The following is a 21171-nucleotide window of genomic DNA, read 5'->3' as shown; positions in this document are numbered from 1 at the left end:
TAGAGTGGAGGGTCCGCCGTACCCATATCGTCCGGGATATGGAAGATGCGAGGTTAATTCTTGCTGGGGTGACTTTATTAAATGAAAGGGTCTTTCATGATGGGCGGTCTAGTCCATATGATTTCTTCTTCATGTACGTGGCCTTCTTCACCCATCTTTTTATCCGGGTGCCTTTTACTCAGTTTCAAACGGCCGTTCTTCGGGCGGTTAATGTGGCTCCTACGCAGCTGCACCCTAATTCATGGGCGGCTATACAGGCGTTTGTGGCGATGTGTTCGGCAGTGGGTGTCACCCCGACTGTCCCGGTCTTCTTTTACTATTTCGAAGTCCGCCCTTCTGCTTCTGGCGGTTGGATATCTTTCACGTCTGTGCGGGACAGGACTCTTTTCCGCCCTTACTCTGACTCCTTCAAAAATTTTAAACAACATTATTTTAAAATAATCGTTGCCAAAGCCGGTCTCCATGAATTTTCTGATGGTGAAGGGAGGCCGCTGTTTCCCTTCTATTGGACGAGGGATCCTCGGCGAATAAGGGCGACTTCTGTCGGGGATTTGACATCACCCGACCTAGAGGCCGTGCGCACCATTAACACCCTCCCCCGCCGGATATCCGCCCGTCACTTGGTTGAATGCCTTAGTCTTGAGGATTGTGGACCAAAGGCGTTCGGTATGGTCTTGTCACATTGGGTGTGTTTGTTTTTCGTATACTGACGTTAATTTTTCTGAATTTCTTTGTTTTTTGCAGAACTAATGACGACTCCGGGTCCTCGCAAATCCAACTTCCTCACCATCAGGAAGAAGTCCGGGGCGAGCTCGTCGACCGCCCGTCCAACCAGTATTCCAAAAGTGCCGCGCCCGCCTCCTGCCGGCGCATCGACTGGACGGGTCCCTCCTACTGACAAGGTTGGAGGTTCAGGAGTGAAGGTTTTGGGTTCCAGTCTCCCGCCTGAAGTGCCTGCCGTCCAGGTAGGTCCATCTTCCGGGTTGGCCAAGACTTCCGCGGATCCTACTTGAAAGAGAAAAGATCCCGCTGCTGAGGGACGTAAAGATAAAGAGGGTTCCTCGTCTCGGTCAGCTTCAAAGAAGGCCCGGAAGGATAAGGGCAAAGAGAAGGATCGGGAGAGGGTATTGGCCGTCCCCCTACCTGGTGGCGTTTTCAGCCCGGAGTTCACCATGAGCGACCGGGCAAAATTCCACATGAGCTCTTCTCAAAGGGCGCTCATCGAACCCCTCTCCGAGCTGGAGTTAACCAACGCCATGCTGGAGATGTCTACCCGGACGTCCGCTTTGGCCTGGTATCTCAGGAATTTTGCTGACCGCCCCGGAGTTGCGGAGGTCCGGGCCGAGCTCGACCGGGAGAAGAAAAACGCAGCCTCCCTTCAATTGACCTTGGAGCAAATGGTCCTCAACCAAGATGAATATGATAAGAAGATTGAGCAGCTAGAGGCCGCTCTTGAGAAGACCAAAAAGGAGGCCGCAGAAGGTTTGACAGCCGCCCGGGGCGAGCGAGAACGTATGTCGGAGGAGGGTCGCCAGCTGAAGGCGGAGGTTGCCCGCCTAAAGGAGGCTGAAGCCGAGCGCGTCAAGGCGAACGAGGAGCTTACTCTTGAAGTTGCCAAGGCCAAGGAACAAATTGTTGAGCTAGAGTCAACAATTCTGTTCGAACATGAGGAAGGGTTCAACAAAGCCCTTCGCCAAGTAACTCTTCTGGCGGGTGTCCAGGATCCGTTTTCTCTGGGCGTAGATATAGAGAAGGATGTTTTCGACGGCGTCCTCGTGGATCTGAATGCCGCCGAGGAAAACGAACCGCCTGTGGAGGCCGCCGCCGGGGGAGACAATTAGATTTTTCCTTTTTTGATTTGTGATGTGTATTTTGTTGCCGCCCGCCTCAACCTCTCGGGTTGTCCAGAAGTAGGCCGGGCGGTCGTTTTGTAAATCTGGGCGTGTTTTAGCGTCAACGATTAATACACAATTATGTTCTCATTTTGCATCTCTTTTTGTATGTCTTTACTCTTACCAAGTTTTGGTGAGAATCCGGCAATGGTGGGCTGTTCTTTCCGTCGCCTAACCAAGGTGAAGGGTGTTCTCGCCGGAACACTTTCATCCGCTTGGAGTTTGGTGGGGCGGACGGTTCCTTCGCTTTGTCGCCCAACCAAGCCGAGGGTCGCTTCTCGTTGGAACGCCCTTTAATCAGCTTGGAGTTTGGTAGGGCGGATGGTTCCTTCGCTCCGTCGCCCAACCAAGCCGAGAGTCGTTTCTCGTTGGAACGCTCTTTAATCAGCTTGGAGTTTGGTAGGGCGGACGGTTCCTTCGCCCCGTCGCCCAATCAAGCCGAGAGTCGTTCTCGTTGGAACGCTCTTTAATCAGCTTGGAGTTTGGTAGGGCGGACGGTTCCTTCGCCCCGTCGCCCAACCAAGCCGAGAGTCGTTCTCGTTGGAACGCTCTTTAATCAGCTTGGAGTTTGGTAGGGCGGACGGTTCCTTCGCCCCGTCGCCCAACCAAGCCGAGAGTCGTTCTCGTTGGAACGCTCTTTAATCAGCTTGGAGTTTGGTAGGGCGGACGGTTCCTTCGCCCCGTCGCCCAACCAAGCCGAGAGTCGTTCTCGTTGGAACGCTCTTTAATCAGCTTGGAGTTTGGTAGGGCGGACGGTTCCTTCGCCCCGTCGCCCAACCAAGCCGAGAGTCGTTCTCGTTGGAACGCTCTTTAATCAGCTTGGAGTTTGGTAGGGCGGACGGTTCCTTCGCCCCGTCGCCCAACCAAGCCGAGAGTCGTTCTCGTTGGAACGCTCTTTAATCAGCTTGGAGTTTGGTAGGGCGGACGGTTCCTTCGCCCCGTCGCCCAACCAAGCCGAGAGTCGTTCTCGTTGGAACGCTCTTTAATCAGCTTGGAGTTTGGTAGGGCGGACGGTTCCTTAGCTCTGTTGGCCGAGTTGAGAACGATTTTTGGTATCTGCAAAATAAAATAACGTTCGTAGAATAGGAACATCTTTTCATTCATCTTGGAAATAAGTTACACATGATTAACTGAAGTAAAATTTTAGATGCGTAGCGTTCCAAGTGTTGGGGATGGGACGTCCGTTCAAACGCTCCAGCCTATATGCTCCGTTTCCTAGGGCTTCCGTCACTCGGAACGGCCCCTCCCACTTGGCGGCCAACTTTCCATGTGATGGGTTTCGGCGGGCGTCGCCCGCTTTTCTCCACACTAGATCCCCCTCTCGGAAACTTCTTGGCCGGACCTTGGAGTTATATTTTCTTTCAACCATGCGCTTGCATGCTTCGGCCCTCAATGCCGCCCGGTCTCGTCGTTCATCTAGAGAATCTAACTCGATTCTCAGCTCTTGGTCGTTGAGGTTAAGGTCTTCGACTTGACGCCTAAGGGACGGCTCCCCCAGTTCGACTGGTAACATAGCGTCAGTGCCGTAAGTTAAGTTGAAAGGAGTTTCGCCAGTGGTTCCATGGGGCGTGCATCTGTACGCCCATAGTACCTCGGGTAGCTCGTCCACCCATGCTCCCTTCTTTTCTCCCAGGCGTCGTTTAAGCTCCGAGACTATGGCCTTATTCATTGCTTCTGCTTGCCCATTTGTCTGGGGGTGTTCGACAGAGCTGGTGACATGCCTAATCCCCAGCCTTTTGAAGAACTCAGCCAGTTTTTTATCAATGAACTGTCGGCCATTATCTGTGATGATTGACCGAGGGAGGCTGAAACGACATACCAATTTCCAACAAAACTTCTGAACTTGGGCGGCCGTAATGGTTGCCAGGGGCTCGGCTTCTACCCATTTCGTGAAGTAGTCCACCGCCACCAGGAGGAACTTCTTCTGCGCCTGCCCTATCGGGAACGGTCCTACGATATCCATACCCCATTGGGCGAATGGCCACGGGGAAGTCATTGAATGGAGGGCGTGTGGTGGTAGGTGAGAGTTGTTGGAATGCTCTTGGCATCGGGTGCATTTTTGGACAAACGTTTTTGTGTCGGCTTCCATGGTAGGCCAGTAATATCCGGCTCTCAATATTCGGTTTTTTAGAGCTCGCCATCCTGTGTGAAGACCACAAATGCCGTTATGGAGTTCGTCCATAACGTAAAGCGCCTCTGCCTCTCCTAAACATTTAAGGAGAGGAGAGGAGAATCCCCTGCGGTACAAGTCGTCCCCCATCTCAAGATATCGGGCGACCCTCTTAGCCTCCCTTGGTCCTACCGTCCGCCCTTCATCCAGGCGGGTCATGATTTCTCTGATTTCTGTTCTCCAATCCTTTCTCCCGTCAGATACCGCCGAACATTCAACTGACGGCTGGAGTAGGACCTGCCGTACGACAGTGGTTAACTGTCCTTTCTCCTTTCCCGAACTAAGCTTGGACAGCACGTCCGCCCGTGTGTTTTGTTCCCTGGGAATGTGCTGTATGTCCAGCTTATCAAACGCGTTGGCGAGGTCCGTTGCTCGCTGGAAGTATCTTAATAAACGCTCCTCTCGAACTTGGAAGTTGCCATTCATCTGACCCACCACCAACTCTGAGTCCGTCCGGCAAGTATTTCTTCTAGCTCCCATGTCTTTCGCCAGCTCGAGGCCGGCCACCAAGGCCTCATATTCGGCCTGATTGTTGGATACCTTGAACTTGAAGATCAAGGAATGCTCCAGTAAGAATCCGTTGGGGCCCTCGAGTACGATGCCGGCCCCGCTGACCGATTGACCGGACGCTCCGTCAACATACAAATTCCACTCGTCCTGGCTGGGTGGCAGTAACTCGGCCGTGAAATCTGCTAAGTGTTGGCCCCTGACCGATCCTCTGGGCTCATACCGTAAACCGAACTCTGAAAGTTCGACCGCCCAGGCAACCATCCGTCCGGCCAAGTCCGGTTTCCTTAGGATCTTGGAGATAGGGAAATCGGTCCTGACTATCACCTGATGGCTCTGGAAGTAAGGACGAAGCCTTCGGGAGGCGTGCAACAAAGCTAAGGCCACCTTCTCCACCCGTTGGTATCGGGTTTCGGCATCGAGGAGTGTGCGACTTACAAAATAGATTAGCCTCGGCTGAGGCCGTTCTTGCATTAGCACGGCACTAATGGCATTCTCTGACACTCCCAGGAAGGCGTTTAGGTCTCCCCCTGGGACTGGGCGGTTCATTACTGGCGGGTTAACGAGGATTGTTTTTACGTCCTGAAACGCTCGCTCGCACTCGTCGTCCCAAGTCGGGCCGCTCCCTTTTTTCAATTTCCGGAGGACCGGCCTCATTCTGTCTGCCAGGTTGGGAATAAAACGGGACAAGGCGGTGAGGCGTCCGACCAGTCTTTGAATCTCTTTCAAGGTGGTCGGACTGGGCATTTGCAGTATCGCTTCACACTTGTCCGGGTTGGCCTCGATCCCCCGAGATGTTAACATGAAGCCTAAGAACTTTCCAGCAGCTACACCAAATGTACATTTGGCGGGGTTTAGGCGCATGCCGAACTTCCTTACTTGTCGAAACACCTCCTCCAAATCTTTGAGGTGTCCGTCTCCATCGGCGGACCGAACGACCATGTCGTCGACGTATACGTCCATGCACCGGCCTATCTGGTCCCGGAAAATCCTATCCATTAAGCGTTGGTAAGTCGCCCCGGCATTCTTCAGACCGAACGGCATGACCTCATAACAGAAGTTGGACTTCTCCGTTATGAACGCTGTCTTCTCGACGTCCGGCCCATACATGGGGATCTGGTTATACCCGGAATATGCATCAAGAAAACTTAGTACCCGATGCCCAGAAGCGCCGTCTACCAGGGCGTCTATACTGGGTAGGGCGTGTGAATCTTTCGGACAGGCTTTGTTCAGGTCCGTATAGTCAGTGCACATGCGCCATTTTCCATTGGCCTTTTTCACCATGACCACGTTAGCCAGCCACGTGGTGTACGTGACTTCCCGAACAAAACCAGCTTTCTTCAGCTTTCCAACTTCCTCCTCAACAGCTTGCCATTTTTCCCCGCCCATTCTTCTCTTTTTCTGTGCTACTGGGCGGGCGTTCTGGAAAAGGGAGAGCTTGTGGCACATTACCGCGGGATGGATGCCCGGCATGTCTGCTGCCGTCCACGCAAATAGATCCCGGTTCTTCCATAGTAGTGCCCTTAGCTCCTTTTCCATTTCAGGGTTCATCTCCCTGGCGATGAGGGTGGTCTGAGCAGGTTCCCTCCCTATCGAAATAGGTTGGGTTTCTCCAATGGGCTCCAGACGGTCCTCGGTATTCGTCCTCGGATCGAGGTCTGCCATAGAAACCTCGGAGCCGGCCGCTCTTCTTTTCATAGGTCGAACGTGCAGCTTCAAACCTGCCGCGTAGCATTCCCGGGCCGTCTTCTGGTCCGCCTGGACCGTGCAAATAGTTCCCTTTTTGGAGGGGTACTTCATCGTGAGGTGAGGGGTAGAGATAATTGCCCCAAACGCGTTGAGGCATGGTCTTCCGAGCAGCGCGTTGTACGATGTGTTTGCCTCTATTAGCAGGTACCGGACCCTCTTCTCTTCGCTAGAGCGTCCGGTTCCTAACCTTGTTCTCAACTCCACGTACCCCCTTGTATCCACCCTTTCCCCCGCAAAGCCTACTATCTGCCCATCATAAGGAACGATGAGGTCCTCGGAGATATCCATCTGCAAGAAGGTCTTCCAGTAGAGGATGTTGACCGAACTTCCCTGGTCAACCAGAACTTTGCTGATTCCATACCGCGCTATCTCTGCAGTGATGACCATTGGGTCATCCTGGTCAGGATCAGGAGCGTGGAAGTCTTCATCTGAAAAGGTGATGGGTGGCATGGAGCGGCGAGGTTTGTCCGCTAACTGCACGAACTGGAGGGATCGGACATGGCGTTTTCGAGCGGAGGAGGACGACCCTCCCCCCGCGAATCCTCCAGAAATGGTGTTAATATGCCCTCTCAAGGGGCGTTCCCTGCTATGGCTTCGGCTTCGGTTTGGTCGCCTCTCTGAGCGGGGTTGCTCTGCCTTCGCGCTCCTTGGCTTATCTTTTCGATAGGCCGGCCTCTGAGTAGGCCGACTGGTTGATTGCGGCGGGTGCTCATCACGGACGTATTTTTTGAGCTTTCCTCCCCGGATGAGCTCCTCTATCTTGTCTCTGAGGGTCCAACACTCCTCAGTGGCATGACCCATATTTTTGTGGTATGCACAGTGCTTGCTTCGGTCAGCGTTCTTCGTTGTCGGGAACCCCTCTGGTTCCGGTATCAATTCTGCGTTTAGGGCCTCTCGCAGGATTTTTTCCCTTGAGGCGTTCAAAGGTGTATACTGTTGGAAACGAGGTCCCTTATTCTGTTCCCTGGGCCTAGGACCGGACGTTTTTTCCGTCAACCGACCGGGCTTATTAACATCCGTCCTTTCTCCTCTGGACTCCTGGTTCTCTTTTTTGTAAGAGAGTTTCATTTCTTCCACCCTTATCTCGTCTGCCGCTCTCTCCCTCAACTCCTCCATCGTTTTGGGCGCTCGCCTACAGACGCTATCCTTGAATGGTCCCGGCTTTAGAGCCGGCAGGATGTAGTGAAGGGCGAGCTCTGGGGTCAGGCTTTTCACGCGCCGGACGGTCTTCTGATACCGGTCCATGAACGATCGCAGCGCTTCGTCCTTCCCCTGTTTGAGAGTCATCAATTCGAATACGGTCAGGTCTTGGGTGCTACTGGCCGCGAATTGTTTAATGAATAGCTGCTTTAATCCGGTAAAGTTTCCTATTGAATTGGGGGGGAGGGTGTTAAACCATTCTAAAGCTTCTTCCTCAAGCGAGAGCGAGAACGCTCGGCACCAAATGGAGTCATTGCCCGTCCGGAACGCCATGGCGTTCGAGAATGTCTGGATATGGAACGCCGGATCTGTCGTTCCGTTATACATTTTGAATTGCGGAGCCATGAATTGCTCCGAGATTTGGACATTCATTATGCTCTGGGTGAATGGAAGTAACAGGGCGGATGAAGGTTCGGACTTAACTACCATCCGCCCGTCCTCGGCAACGCTCTCCGCATGCACCGATTTAGCTTGGCTTTCTTCGGCCTCCGACCCGGAGGGCCTCCAAGTCCTATCGCCCTCAGTATTTGGGGGTGAGCGTTCTTCCACACCCTTTCCTTTATCCTTCACTCGCTCCCCCCCGTCCATCCGTCCGATCTCCCGGGCTATCCGAGCTTCGCAGTCGGCCCTTACGGCCGCCATCTCTTCCTCGTGACGTTGCTGCATCTCGTCCATTTTCTGTTGTAACACGCGCATCGTCTCAGCGGGATCGTCCATGCTCATGTTTCTCGTGGTCACCATTGGGTTTTTAAAGTCACACGGCCCCACGGTGGGCGCCAAATGTTTCGGATGTGTAGGGCCGTGCGGTTCTAATCCTTCCAGCTCTCCTGCGATCTGATCTCAGCGGCGGATCTTCTTCCCAAGCCTTGACTTTCCTCTTGATCTGGAGGAGTGGAGACCTACAAAAGATTCTCCGATGCCAAAGTCAGTTTCAGAGCAATGGCTTTTCTTAAGGGGCAGCAATAAATGTGCATGCAATCTAACCTCTCTACCACTCACCATGAACCTGTATTTATAGTTTTCGCTATGGGCTTGGGATTAGTGAAAAGTTAATCACGGCCCAATCAGCCCAATAGCTCCTGATTTCAATCATGGCCCAATCAGCCCAATAGCTCTTAATTTCTACTTACCTCTAAACCAGGTCAGTTTACTTGAGCCATAATGATTAATGATTTGGCCGGTCAGTGGAATATGGGCGTTCGTCTTTCCTATGGACGACTCGGGCACTAAATTGGGCGGACGATCCTCTGTGTGGTCGTCCGGCACCTTGTTGGGGCGGACGATCCCTTACGCGGATGTTCGGCACTTCGTTGGGCGGACGATCCTTACGCGGATGTCCGGCACTTCGTTGGGCGGACGATCCTTACGCGGACGTCCGACACTTCGTTGGGCGGACGATCCCTTATGCGGTCGCCCGGCCTTTCGTTGGGTGGACGATCCCTTATGCGGTCGCCCGGCATTTCGTGATATCCATTATTCTGTAGAACACTTTTTGTGAGCATGGAGAGTGCGACGCTATCTCGTAGTGATGGGATTCCTTGTGAGTTCTTCAAAGTTTCTCTTAGGCTTGTGGTCGGCGTATGCACCAAGATGGTTGGACGGCCTCATTAGCGGGCGTCCATACGTGCGACGCCGGATACCTGCTGGTGTGGGAGGGTTTAAAACGGAGTCTAGGTTCAATCCGTACTTACTTGGGCGGCCAAGACTTGGGCGGTCGAGCATTTGTCCGAGGCGGATGTGACATGGGCGTCCTTTGGGCGGCACCGATTGCCTCATGGGCGTCCTCTGTATGGCGCCCGGCGTCTCCTGGTACAAATAAGAAATATGAATAAGTAATTGAACCACTCTTTTAACATATGTTTTGTTGAGTAGAATTGCAATTGTATATATGAAAATCTTGTATGTATTCTTGCCTTTCATTAATCGGTTAATTAGCCGTTAAATAGTTAAATCTTGACTATAATCTAGTCCAACATGTAGATATATTTAAAAACAACATTATGTGATACGATCGAAGTTATTCGAATTAAACTTAATATATAATAATTAGTGTTCAATTGCAAACGAGGTTAATTTTTAAGAAATGTTGAGGAGACCCACGTCATCTAATATATGTATAGAAATATCAAGAGAAAAATTGCAGACAAAGTTGTTGTACATTTTACAGGCATTATGGCAAAAAGGAGAAAGCAAACTTACAAACTGAGATTTAAAGAGAAGAAGAACAGAGATAGCACTTTGAGAAGATAGATGAAAAGTATTTTGATTAATGTGAAAAAAAGGTTACAAAGAGATACGCGTTAATGCTTATTTATATAGAGGAAAAGAAAATAACAGAAAACAATAAGCAGTTGCACATAACAATAAGTAGTTGGTCAGAGAAGCGATAATGGTCAGGAAACCGAGCGGTGGGGATGAAGAGCCGAGTGGTGATGAAAAACCGAGTGGTGGAAGCTGAAATCGAGCAGTGATGAAGAATCGAGTGGTGGAAGATGAACCGAGCGGTGGGAATGAAGAGCCGAGTGGTGAAAGACGGAAGCATGAATGAGACCGAGTGATGAAAGACGAAAGCATGAATGAGATCAAGCAGTAGTGAGTATGATGGAGACCGAACGGTCGATAATTAAGTTTTTGAATTCTGACAGCTCCCCTCAAGCTGGGCATAGATGTCTATAGTGCCAAGCTTGGAATTAATGTTGTGGAATGGAGAAGGAGGAAGCGGTTTTGTAAGAATATCAGCAAGTTGGAGAGTGGAATGAACAGGGAGAAGTTTAACGATTCCTTGCTGAACTTTCTCATGGATTAAGTGGCAATCTATCTCAATATGTTTTGTCCGTTCGTGAAAGACTCGATTAGTAGCAATCTTGATGCGCGGATTGATTATCGCAGAAGATGGTGGCAAGTTGGGAGAAAGGGAGGTGAAGGTCACTCATGAGGTGGCTAAGCCATTGAATTTCGCAAACGGTTTGTGCAAGGCCTTTGAGGTAACATTGTTGGTGGCTTTAAGAAATATACCTTGACCAGGAGTACTTTTGATGTATCTAAGAATGCGGAAGGTAGCTTGGTAGTGAACTTGCGTTGGTGATGCAACATACTAGCTAAGACGGTGAATGACATATGTGATGTCCGGACAGGTGTTGGTGAGGTAAATAAGGCGCCCAATCAATTGACGAAAGACAGTAGGGTCGTCAAGCAGCTCTCCTTCAGAAGATATTTTTGTGGAGAAATTCATAGGCGTGCTAACAAGGGCAGCAGCGAGCATCATAGTTTCGTTGAGAAGATCTACTGCATATTTGCGTTGCGATAAATGAATTCCTGTAGAGTTACGAGCAACCTCGAAACCCAAGAAGTAAGACAAGTTACCCATATTTTTTATTATGAAATTGTCATTTAGCAGAGCAGTAATATTATCAATTGTATGCATGTTATTGCCAATAAGGATAATATCATCAACATAGATTAATAAGATAGTGATTGTATCACCATTGTGATGAGTAAATAAAGAGTGGTCACCAGATGTTTGAGTAAATTTATGAGAGAGAAGGAAAGAAGACAGCTTATCATACCATTGTTTACTGGCTTGCTTCAAGCCATAGAGAGATTTGTGTAAGAGACACACTTGATTTGGAGCGGAAAGAGTGATATCTGGTGGGGGTTGCATGTAGACTTCCTCGTTTAATTCGTCGTGCAAGAAGGCATGGTTGACGTCTAGTTGTCTTAGATACCAAATCTTTGCAGCCGCTAGAGATAGAACTAATCGAACGGTAGTAAGTTTAACAACTGGTGAGAAAGTGTCAAAATAATCAATACCTTCTAATTGTGTATACCCTTTTGCGACGAGATGAGCCTTGAATCTTTCAATTGTGTCGTCGGTTTTGTGCTTGGTTTTATATACCTACTTACAGTCGATGGCTTTCTTGTGAGAAGGAAGAGTGGTGAGAGTCCAAGTTTTGTTCTGAGCGAGTGCAGTGAGAGCTTCCTGCATCACTTTCCGCCAATGAGCATGTTGCGTGTCTTCTTTGTAATCGTGGGGATCAACAAGACTATCTGTGGAAAAAATGAAGGACTTATAGGCAAGAGATAATCTATCAAAAGTCAAAACATTATCAATAGGATATTTAGTGTTTGTGGTGTTGTATGAAGATATTTGGAAATCTTTTAGGTACGCAAGGATTTTTCTAACTCTAGTGGTTCGTCTAGGGGTGTGAGATTCGTTTTCTGCATTATCCTGGGCATGGTTATCAAGTATAGGCAGATTATGATAGGGAACAATTGGCTGAAGGGTGCTAACATAACAAAGGCAACCAAAAACCTTTAATCTGGAAAAATCAAAAACTATTTGATATAACATTTCATGTGGAGAGTTATTATTGAGAAAAGGAGTAGGCATAATATTAATGAGGAGAGCAACATAGTTAACATAAGTCCAGAAATGCAGAGGAGTTTTAGAGTGAAAAAGTAAAGCTCTAGTAACATTTAAAAGATGTTGATGTTTCCTCTCGACTATACTATTTTGTTGAGGGGTTTCAATGCAAGATGTTTGATGTATGATACCTTCAGAATTGAACAAATCTATCATGGAAAACTTGCTGCCATTATCAGACCGAACGGTCTTGATGCTGGCTTTAAATTGGTTTTTAACATATGCAATAAAATGAATAATATGTTGGCGAGTTTTAGATTTGGTTTTCATTAAATGAATCCATGTATATCTAGTATGATCATCCACTATGGTTAGAAAATATCTATGAGAATGTAGTGAAGGATTGGAACAAGGTCCCCAAATATCAATATGAATGAGGTCAAAAGCATTTAAAGTATGAGATGTGCTATGAGGAAAAGGAAGCCTTTTCTGTATAGCAGTATGACAAGCACTACAATTATCAGTTCTTTTATCGATGTAGCTATGCTCACCAGTGCACTAAGAGGAAATGGCACCGGTTACTTTTGCTTTTACAGGCATTATGGCAGAAAGGAGAAAGCAAACTTACAAATTGAGAAGAACAGAGACACGCTTTGAGAAGATAGATGAAAAGTATTTTGATTAATGTGAAAAAAACGTTACAAAGAGATAAACGTTAATGCCTATTTATACAGAGGAAAAGAGAATAACAGAAAATAATAAGCAGTTACACATAACAATAAGTAGTTGGTCAGAGAAGTGATAATGGTCAGGAAACCGAGCGGTGGAATGAAGAACCGAGTGGTGGAAGATGGAACCAAGCGGTGGGGATGATGAAGAGCCAAGTGGTGAAAGATGAAACCGAGTGGTGATGAAGAACCGAGTGGTGGAAGATGAAACCGAACGGTGATGAAGAACTGAGTGGTGGAAGATGAAACCGAGCGGTGGGAATGAAGAGCTGAGTGGTTAAAGACGGAAGAATGAATGAGACCGAGCGGTAGTGAGTATGATGGAGACCGAACGGTCGATAATTAAGTTTTTGAATTCTGACAAAATATTAAATTATTTATTGATATATTTAAATTTTTTTATGCTAATAAGAAATTAAAGCCTTCTTTTTTTATTTAGGTTTAATTATTATGTTAATTTTTATATTTTGGACTTTGATTTGATTTTGTCTAAATATTTGTTTTTTGTTTAATTCTTTCCATTATGTTAAATGGATTCAATTTCATTTTTTTAGTTAGATTTATATAAGTGGTATTAAGAGTGTTGAGTTATCTTTTATAAAGAACGCATGTCAATATATTAATTAGTTTTATACTCTCTGTAATATACCCGATAGCCACTAAAAGAGGCATGGCCTGACAAGGAGTTGGACCGATCGGTGAAGACGGAGGGGTCAGGCATGGTGCGGTTGGCTGATTGCTAATAAGCATTAAAGGTCAATTAATGCTATCAAGAACAGAACGTATGGCTTTAATGACCAAATAACAAGCAATATGAAATAAAATATACGACATTGATATGGTATTGATTAGCAGTTAATAGTTATTATTAGGAATCAGGTCTATAAATATGAGATTTAAGTCCAGGTAATGACACCTTTTTCTGAATAATTATCACCTTGATCTCCTTGAAACTAATCTGACTTCAGCATCAGAGTGTTTCTTGTAGGTGACAACCAATCGGTATCGTGGAGAGGAACTTTTACGTAGTGGGAAATTGCATCGGCAGAGTAAGGACGAAGGAAGAACAGTAGTCTCGGACCTAGTTACCGAAACATTTTGGCGCCCACCGTGGGGTCGAGAGTGCAGAAGAAACCCAAGTGAGACCATGATGGCAGAGGAGCTTCAGTTGCAGGTTCTATAGGAAATGCATAGGCAGATGCAGGAATTGAGGGCTGAGATGGTGGCGATAAGAGCTGATCGGGGCAACGGGCTGAGAGGACAATCGGCGCAGTCAGTGAATAATGAAGCTATTAATTTGGAGAACGGGGGGAGAGTAGTCACGTAGTGCATGATAATGGAACGAGGGAAGTAACCAATGTTTCAAGGCGTAATACCCAGGATGGGGGGCGAAACACAGAGAATCAAGCTGGACAAAACGTAGAGAATCAAGCTGGGCAAAATGCAGAGAATCGGGCTGGTCACAATGTGGAGAATCAAGTCCCGAATAATCTGGTCTGGGAGAATCATTTAACGCTTATTGAACGCCCTGATCAGGCCGAGGGGGTTCACCCTTTTACCGCAGCCGTGATGAGGGCACCCATGCCTGAAAATAAGGTGCTCCCAGTAATGGAAAAGTATGGAGGATTGACAGATCCTGAGAAGCATATTAGATCCTTAGTGGACGCCATGGCGGTTTATTCCTCGGATGACCTGGTTTGGTGTAGGGTCTTCTCGTTGTCCTTAAAAGACGAGGCTTTGGATTGGTTTCACTCACTGCAACCTGGGACTGTGGATGGGTTTGCGACGTTAAGGTATTTGTTCAGTCAACAGTATGCATCTAGCAGAACATAGGGGTTAACGTATCTCGCTCTTTTCGGATGAGGCAGGGGAGAGAAGAGACACTCAAGATGTTTATGGACCACTTTAATCAAACCACGCGTCAGGTAAGAAACGTAGATCAAAAGTTGATAATAGGCGCCCTGACGACTGCTCTAAGATCGGGACCTTTTGTTGTTTTCCTCTATGCTGAGGAGCCCCAGATGTTGGCTGAGTTGCAAAACAGGGCAACGAGGTTTATTCGGATTGAAGAGGGGCGCGCCTTCCAGCAAGGGCAGAGAGAAGAGGCACTTCCGCTAGCCAGGCCTAACCGAGAGAGGGGGGATGGAAGAAGGATGCTTGGAAGAAATGAGGGAGTAGGCGACCAGAGGCATAGAGACTTCCCTAGGTTGCCTTAGTATGTTCATTATACGCCCCTAAATGCACCTAGGGCAAGGGTGATGGAAGAAGCGTTGAGAGCCGACCTGCTAACCTTAACTCATTCGCCAACCCCCAAAAGAGCTGATGGGCGAAAGCACTGTCAATATCATCAGAACTTGGGGTATACCACGGAGGATTGTATAACTTTGAAGGATAAGTTGGAAATTTTGATACAGGCAGGACATTTGCGAAGATATGTACATGATAAGAGACGAAGCCCTCTAGGAGATGCCAAACGTCCACCCAAGAGGAATAACTACTCCAGGATGGACAATTGGCCGAAGAAGAATCGGAGTAGTCGAAGCAGGAGTAGGGAACGACCTTTGCGAGGCGTCATCAACACTATTTCGGGAGGATTTGCTGGCGGAGGACCTTCGGCATCGGCGCGAAAGCGACACTTGAGAAGTTTGCATAGTGTTAATCGTGTAGAGGTAACAAGAAGGTCAATGCCAAAAATTACATTTTCGATTAAGATTTTCACGCTCCTGACCCTAATAAAGACGATCCTATGGTCATTGATGAGCGGGTCGCACCGCACACAAAAATATTGCAATAAAATAATGCAGTACAGTACTAGGAAGTCACTCCTATGTCGTTTCTCAAGGACCAATTTGGGTTCAGTCTCAGATTTTTTTACACGAATGGGGGGGGGGGGGGTTTGTGATTGTGTTTGTTGTGGTAAAATTAAAGTTGACTAGAAATTAAATAACACAAAATTAAAAACACTGAAGTAAATTTTAAAGACTGTAAAAACTGAACGGTAAAAGATGGTAAAAACGGAACAGTAAATATGCAGAAATGGTAAAATTTAACGATGCAGAAAACAATAGACAATAAAATAAAAGAGACAGTAAAATTAAAAGCACTTAATTGGAAATCAAAATTAGCAAAGACACAAGACTTGAAATAAAATGTCGTGAAAATAAAATTAACAAACTATTCCAAACACTGATACACTTCAAAAATAAAACACTACATCTTTCACTGTTGAAAATCAAATTCAGAGAGCTATTGAAGAAGGAAGAGGCAAGAGCCTCTTCCAGGACCGTGAGTTCCTAGACTACTCCTAATACAATCCTAAAATCTCCCTCCAAAATCTCTGGCTGCTAATTCTCTTTTATAGCCAATTCACGTCTGCTGCTGGGTGGTGCAAAATGGAAGCAAGGGACCTCCACTTTTGAGTGCCGTGTGATGGTGTTGGTCATTTCTTCATGGAGTTTTGTCCACTAGCAATTTCTTGACTTCCTTCAATTTAATCACCACTCCGTGCACTACTTTCTTGGATATCACTCTCTTTTTTTTTATTTTAATTAAGCCTATTCATTCATGTGAAGTACCATGTGCAGTATTCCCACACATTACCGACATAGTCCAAAGCAAAAGGTGTGATTTACATGCGGGGACATCTTTCCACTACTCCATTTTTTTTTGTTCATCAAGCATACCATTTCTCCTCCATCTTCACGTGACTGCTGCTGTAAAGATGGACCAGCCCTCCTTATGCTCTCTTTGTTTGTGTGTGCATGCTGGAGTGCAAAAGCTGCTGCCTCCATGCACTAGACTTGTGAGTGTTTCTTCAAAATGAGTGTTGCTTTCCTCTTGGCTGTGAACTTCATCTTTCCGTGCACATCCTGCTGCCATCTTCTCCAAGGCTTCCTGCATCAAAGTGCTGTGTGCCTTGAACCGTGGCAGCTGCTCTATTCCAGCTAAGATTCACGTGAACTCCTTCCAACCAGCTGTGTGCTTCTTGTGTTGGTCTCTCAGGGGCTGCACCTCCTCCTTCCATCAAGTGTCGTGAGAAAACCAAAAATCTTGTTGTTCCCTTTTGAATGCTAATGGATAATTTACGTGGAAACCATGTGCTTATGTGGATGTCTCCAAAATGAGTGGGCCGTGTAATGTGTGAGTTTCCAACTTCCTTTGGATTTACGTGAATGATGTGTGTATTAGTGGAGAGCACTTTCAGAATTTTGTGGTTCCATGAGGCATTAAATAAAAGCAAGAAAGGGTCTCCTCTTCTTATGTGCAGCCGAGACATTGTCACCTTCTCCATATAAAATAATAAAACCAAAAACTTTGAAGATTCCTCTCAATGATGTGCGGCATGTCACTTGTTTGCTGCTGAATACTATCCATCATTTCTGCATTTCCATTTTTCCATTCAGCCGACCATGCACACTTTTATTTTTGAATTTCATTCTCATACATTTTTTTAAGTGTTAACATTCCAGCCGTGACATTGTTACTTTACATGATGTTACTTTCCACTTGCTTTCCATTTGTACATGTCGTGAGATGTCCAAGCCATGTGCTTATGTTTCCAATTCAATTTCAACCCAAATGTTCATGTCTTTGCAACTATCAAGAGTTCTAAAATTTAAATCATGTTGCACCCGTGAGAAATTAAGAGATCAACAAAGAATTAAGTTGTTTTCTTCCAAAGAAAATGAATTGAAGGTGTTTTGTTTTAACCAAACCAAACTGCAATTTTTCTTGAAGTCTCCAGGATCTATACATCTTTCTTTTATTCAACACAAAATAAATCAATACAATATAGCTTCTTTCAATTAAATAACACAGTGTGTGAATGAGTATCCTACCAAATGTCCTAATTTCTATTTCCAAATTTTCCTTGCAAAATAATTAGCTCAGATAATTCAAATTAGTTAAAATAAGAATTTCCGATCAAATTTAGCACAATAAGGAAAAATAGGATAATATTGTACATTCAGGCACAATTTCTTGATTAAACCCGGTACACTAAGCTAAGTGAAGTCAATAAAATATTGACTCATCAGTCATAACGGCAGTGATCGCTCGGTATAGTGTGGGAAAGGTTCTGGTCGACCAAGGAAGTTCGGCCAATATCTTATATTGGAAGACTTTTCAACAGATGGATATATCAGAGGACATGATCATGTTGTTCCATGAGCAAATTTTAGGATTTGCAGGTGAGAGGGTAGATACGAGGGGTTACGTCGACCTAAGAATGTGCTTGGGGACTGAGAAAAAGGCCAAGGAACTGAAGATCAGGTTTTTGCTGGTGGAAGCTAATACCTCATACAATGTCTTGTTGGGTCGTCCATGTTTGAATGCCTTCGAGGCCATTGTATCCACGCCTCATCTGACGTTAAAGTACCCACCCGACAATGGAAAAATCTGTGTTATCTGAGGAGATTAGAAGGTGGCTCGAGAGTGCTATGTCGCGGGGTTAAAAGTAAAACCATGGGTTTCAACTAAGCAGGTATAGCGTTCAGAGGTCGCCATGGCGGAGCTAGATCCCAGAGTTAATCTAGAGGACCGGATGGAGCCATTGGGTGAGGTACATCCTTTCGTACTGGGAAGGACGGAAGAGCAGAGTACTACCATTGGGCGAAGTCTTATTGAAATTCAAACTCGAGAGGTTGGCCGGGTTTTAACTACGAACAAAGATCTATTTGTGTGGACTACAGCTGACATGCCGGGAATTCATCCTGACATAATTTCCCACAAGTTATCACTGTTCAAGGATGCACGCCAGGTTGCGCATAAGAAGAGGAGGTTGGGAGCGGAAAAAAGAAGAGCGGTGGATGAAGAGGTTCGAAAGTTTATGGAAGTAGGCTTTATTCACGAGGTGAAGTATACTACGTGGTTGGCTAACGTGGTAATGGTGAAGAAATCCAACGGACAATGGAGGATGTGCACGAATTTTACTGATTTGAACAGAGCATGTCCGAAAGATGTGTATCCTCTTCCTAGTATTAATGGACTGGTAGATGGAGCTTCGGGGTATCAGGTGCTTAGCTTTTTGGATGCGTATTCTTGGTATAACCAAATTCCCATGTACCACCCGGACCGCGAGGAAACGACCTTCATAACTGAACGATCTAATTATTGTTATGATGTAATGCCCTTCGATTTGAAGCATGCGGGGGCCACATATCAGCGGCTAATGGACAAGGTTTTCCAGCAACAGATTGGGAAATGCATGAAGGTGTATGTGGATGACATGGTTGTAAGAAGTCGGCCGGTAAAGGAACATGTGAAAGATTTAGAAGAAGTGTTTGAGCAAGTACGACGGTTTGGGATGCGGTTAAACCCGACAAAGTGTATGTTTGGCGTCTTAGCGGGAAAGTTTATGGGTTTTATGCTAACCGCTCGGGGAATCGAGGCCAACCCTGATAAATGCAGAGCGGTGCTGGAGATGAGCAGCCCACAAAATATCAAAGAAGTTCAAAGGCTAGTGGGGCATCTAACATCTTTATCTCGGTTTATACCTAGACTTGCCGAGCGTATACGACCTATACTGAAGGTAATGAAGAAGGATGCCCAGGGATGCTGCAGTGATCAGTGTGAGGAGGCCTTTAAAGAGGTTAAAAAGATTCTTACCGAACCACCTGTCATGGGGCGGCCAAAGCCAGGGCATGAATTGCAACTCTTCTTGGCGACAACAAATGAGGCAGTTAGTGCTGCATTGGTGCAAGAAACCCTGGAGTTCAAATTAATATACTTTGTAAGTAGGAGTGTCAAGGATGCTGAAACTCGTTAACAGCAAGTGGAGAAGGTGGCTCTGTCCTTGCTCAATGTCGCTCGGGCGCCTTAAACCCTATTTTCAGGGACACCAGGTGGTAGTTAGAACTGACCACCTGGTAGCTAAAATCTTACGAAAACCCGACCTGGCGGGTGGAATGGTGGGATGGTCAGTAGAGCTCTTAGAGTTTGGTTTGCGTTATGAGCCATGTGAGTCGGTACGAGGTCAACATTTGGCTGACTTCGCGGTTGAGTTGCCTGTAGAGGAGGGTGTCGTAAGATGCTGGAAGTTCTTTGTTGATGGATCATCCAATAAACATGGTGGAGGAGCAGGAATTGTCCTCGAAGGACCGGACGACTTGCTGGTCCAGAAGTCGTTACTTTTTGGGTTTAAAGTCAGCAATAATCAGGCGAGTATGAGGCTCTGTTAGCTGGCATGGAGTTGGCGCATGACCTAAGAGCCGAATTTCTAGAATGTCGGACGGACTCTCAATTGGTTGAGTGGCATATGAGTGGCAATTTTCAGGTCAAGGACGATCAATTATTGCAATACTTTCACAAAGCCAAAACAGTTGGAAGCTTAGTTTAAGTCGGTAGAGTTGAAGCATATTCCTTGGGAGGAAAATGTTCGAGCAGATAGGTTTTCCAAGTTGGCCAGCAAAAAAGAGAAGGGGCAATTGTCCTCAGTTATTAGACAAGTTCTAATGAGACCAACAAGCGAATGCCTCCACGTGTGTAACATGGTCGGGCAAGCCGATTGGAGGAAGGAGGTTATCCAGCTGATTAACGAGCAAGAGGAAGGGAAATTCCTTCAAGTTAAAGATGCAAAGAGGATTGCTAGATATCTCATTGTGGGAGGAGATTTGTACAGAAGGGGCCACACCACGCCAATGATGAAGTGTTTGTCCGTGGAGGAGACCGAGTATGTTATGAGGGAGCTGCACGAAGGGATTTGCGGCAGGCATACGGGCAGTCGAGCACTCAGAGCTCGAATATTGAGGGCCAAATTTTTTTGGACAACAATGGAGAAAGACTCTGAGTTGATTTCACGCAAAAATGTATAAGTTGCCAAAAGCATGGTAATGTTTTCAACGCCCCCGCAACAGAGTTACATGGCATCGTGTCTCCTTGGCCGTTTGCCTAGTGGGAAATGGATATTGTGGGACCCTTCCCCATCGGTAGAGCGCAAAAGAAATATTTGTTGGTGGCAGTAGATTACTTTACTAAGTGGGTGGAAGCTGAATCTCTTGCAAACATTTCTGCTGCACAGGTTTAAAAGTTCGTTTGGAGGCTGATTTGTCGTTTTGGCCTGCCAAAAACAATTGTCACTGACAATGGTAAACAGTTTGTGGATAAAAAACTTATTGCTTTTTATAAAGGCTTGGGAATCACTCTTGTTACGAGCTCGGTGGAGCATTCCCAAACGAACGGGAAGGCCGAAGCAACAAACAAAATCATTGTTCAGGAGTTGAAGAAGCGACTCGGGGAGGCAAAAGGGGCGTGGGTGGATGAGCTTCAGCAGGTACTGTGGGGACGGCACAACCGGAGAGTCACCTTTTAATCTAACTTATGGGACAGATGCAATGTTTCCAGTGGAAGTAGGAGAGCCGACCGTGAGGAGGCAATTGGGGGATATGACTTTGAATGAAGAACAACTAAGGGCCAACTTAGATGTGCTACAAGAAAGAAGATATGTGGCGGTCGTGCGGACAAAAGCTCAAAAAAGGTTGGTAGCACGAAGATATAACACTAAAGTTCGGCCAAGACAATTTGCTAAAGGCGACTTAGTATGGCGCAAAACAGCTGACGCCCGGA

At 46.7% G+C, this 21171-nt stretch overlaps 1 protein-coding gene across 1 annotated transcript; it reads left to right on the top strand.

Annotated features, from left to right (window-relative positions):
- The first annotated feature begins 14867 nt into the window (after positions 1 to 14867).
- Positions 14868 to 18019, top strand: LOC108319367 (uncharacterized). Its single transcript, XM_017550475.1, has 2 exons — positions 14868 to 15278; positions 17741 to 18019. The coding sequence occupies exons 1-2, from the start codon at positions 14868 to 14870 to the stop codon at positions 18017 to 18019; spliced, it is 690 nt and encodes a 229-aa protein (XP_017405964.1).
- The last annotated feature ends 3152 nt before the right edge of the window (positions 18020 to 21171 follow it).

This window comes from Vigna angularis, chromosome 1 (genome assembly GCF_016808095.1).
Source record: "Vigna angularis cultivar LongXiaoDou No.4 chromosome 1, ASM1680809v1, whole genome shotgun sequence".
Taxonomy (NCBI): Eukaryota; Viridiplantae; Streptophyta; class Magnoliopsida; order Fabales; family Fabaceae; genus Vigna; species Vigna angularis.
Note: the sequence above shows the minus strand (reverse complement) of the source record. Positions and strands in the feature narration are given on the sequence as shown.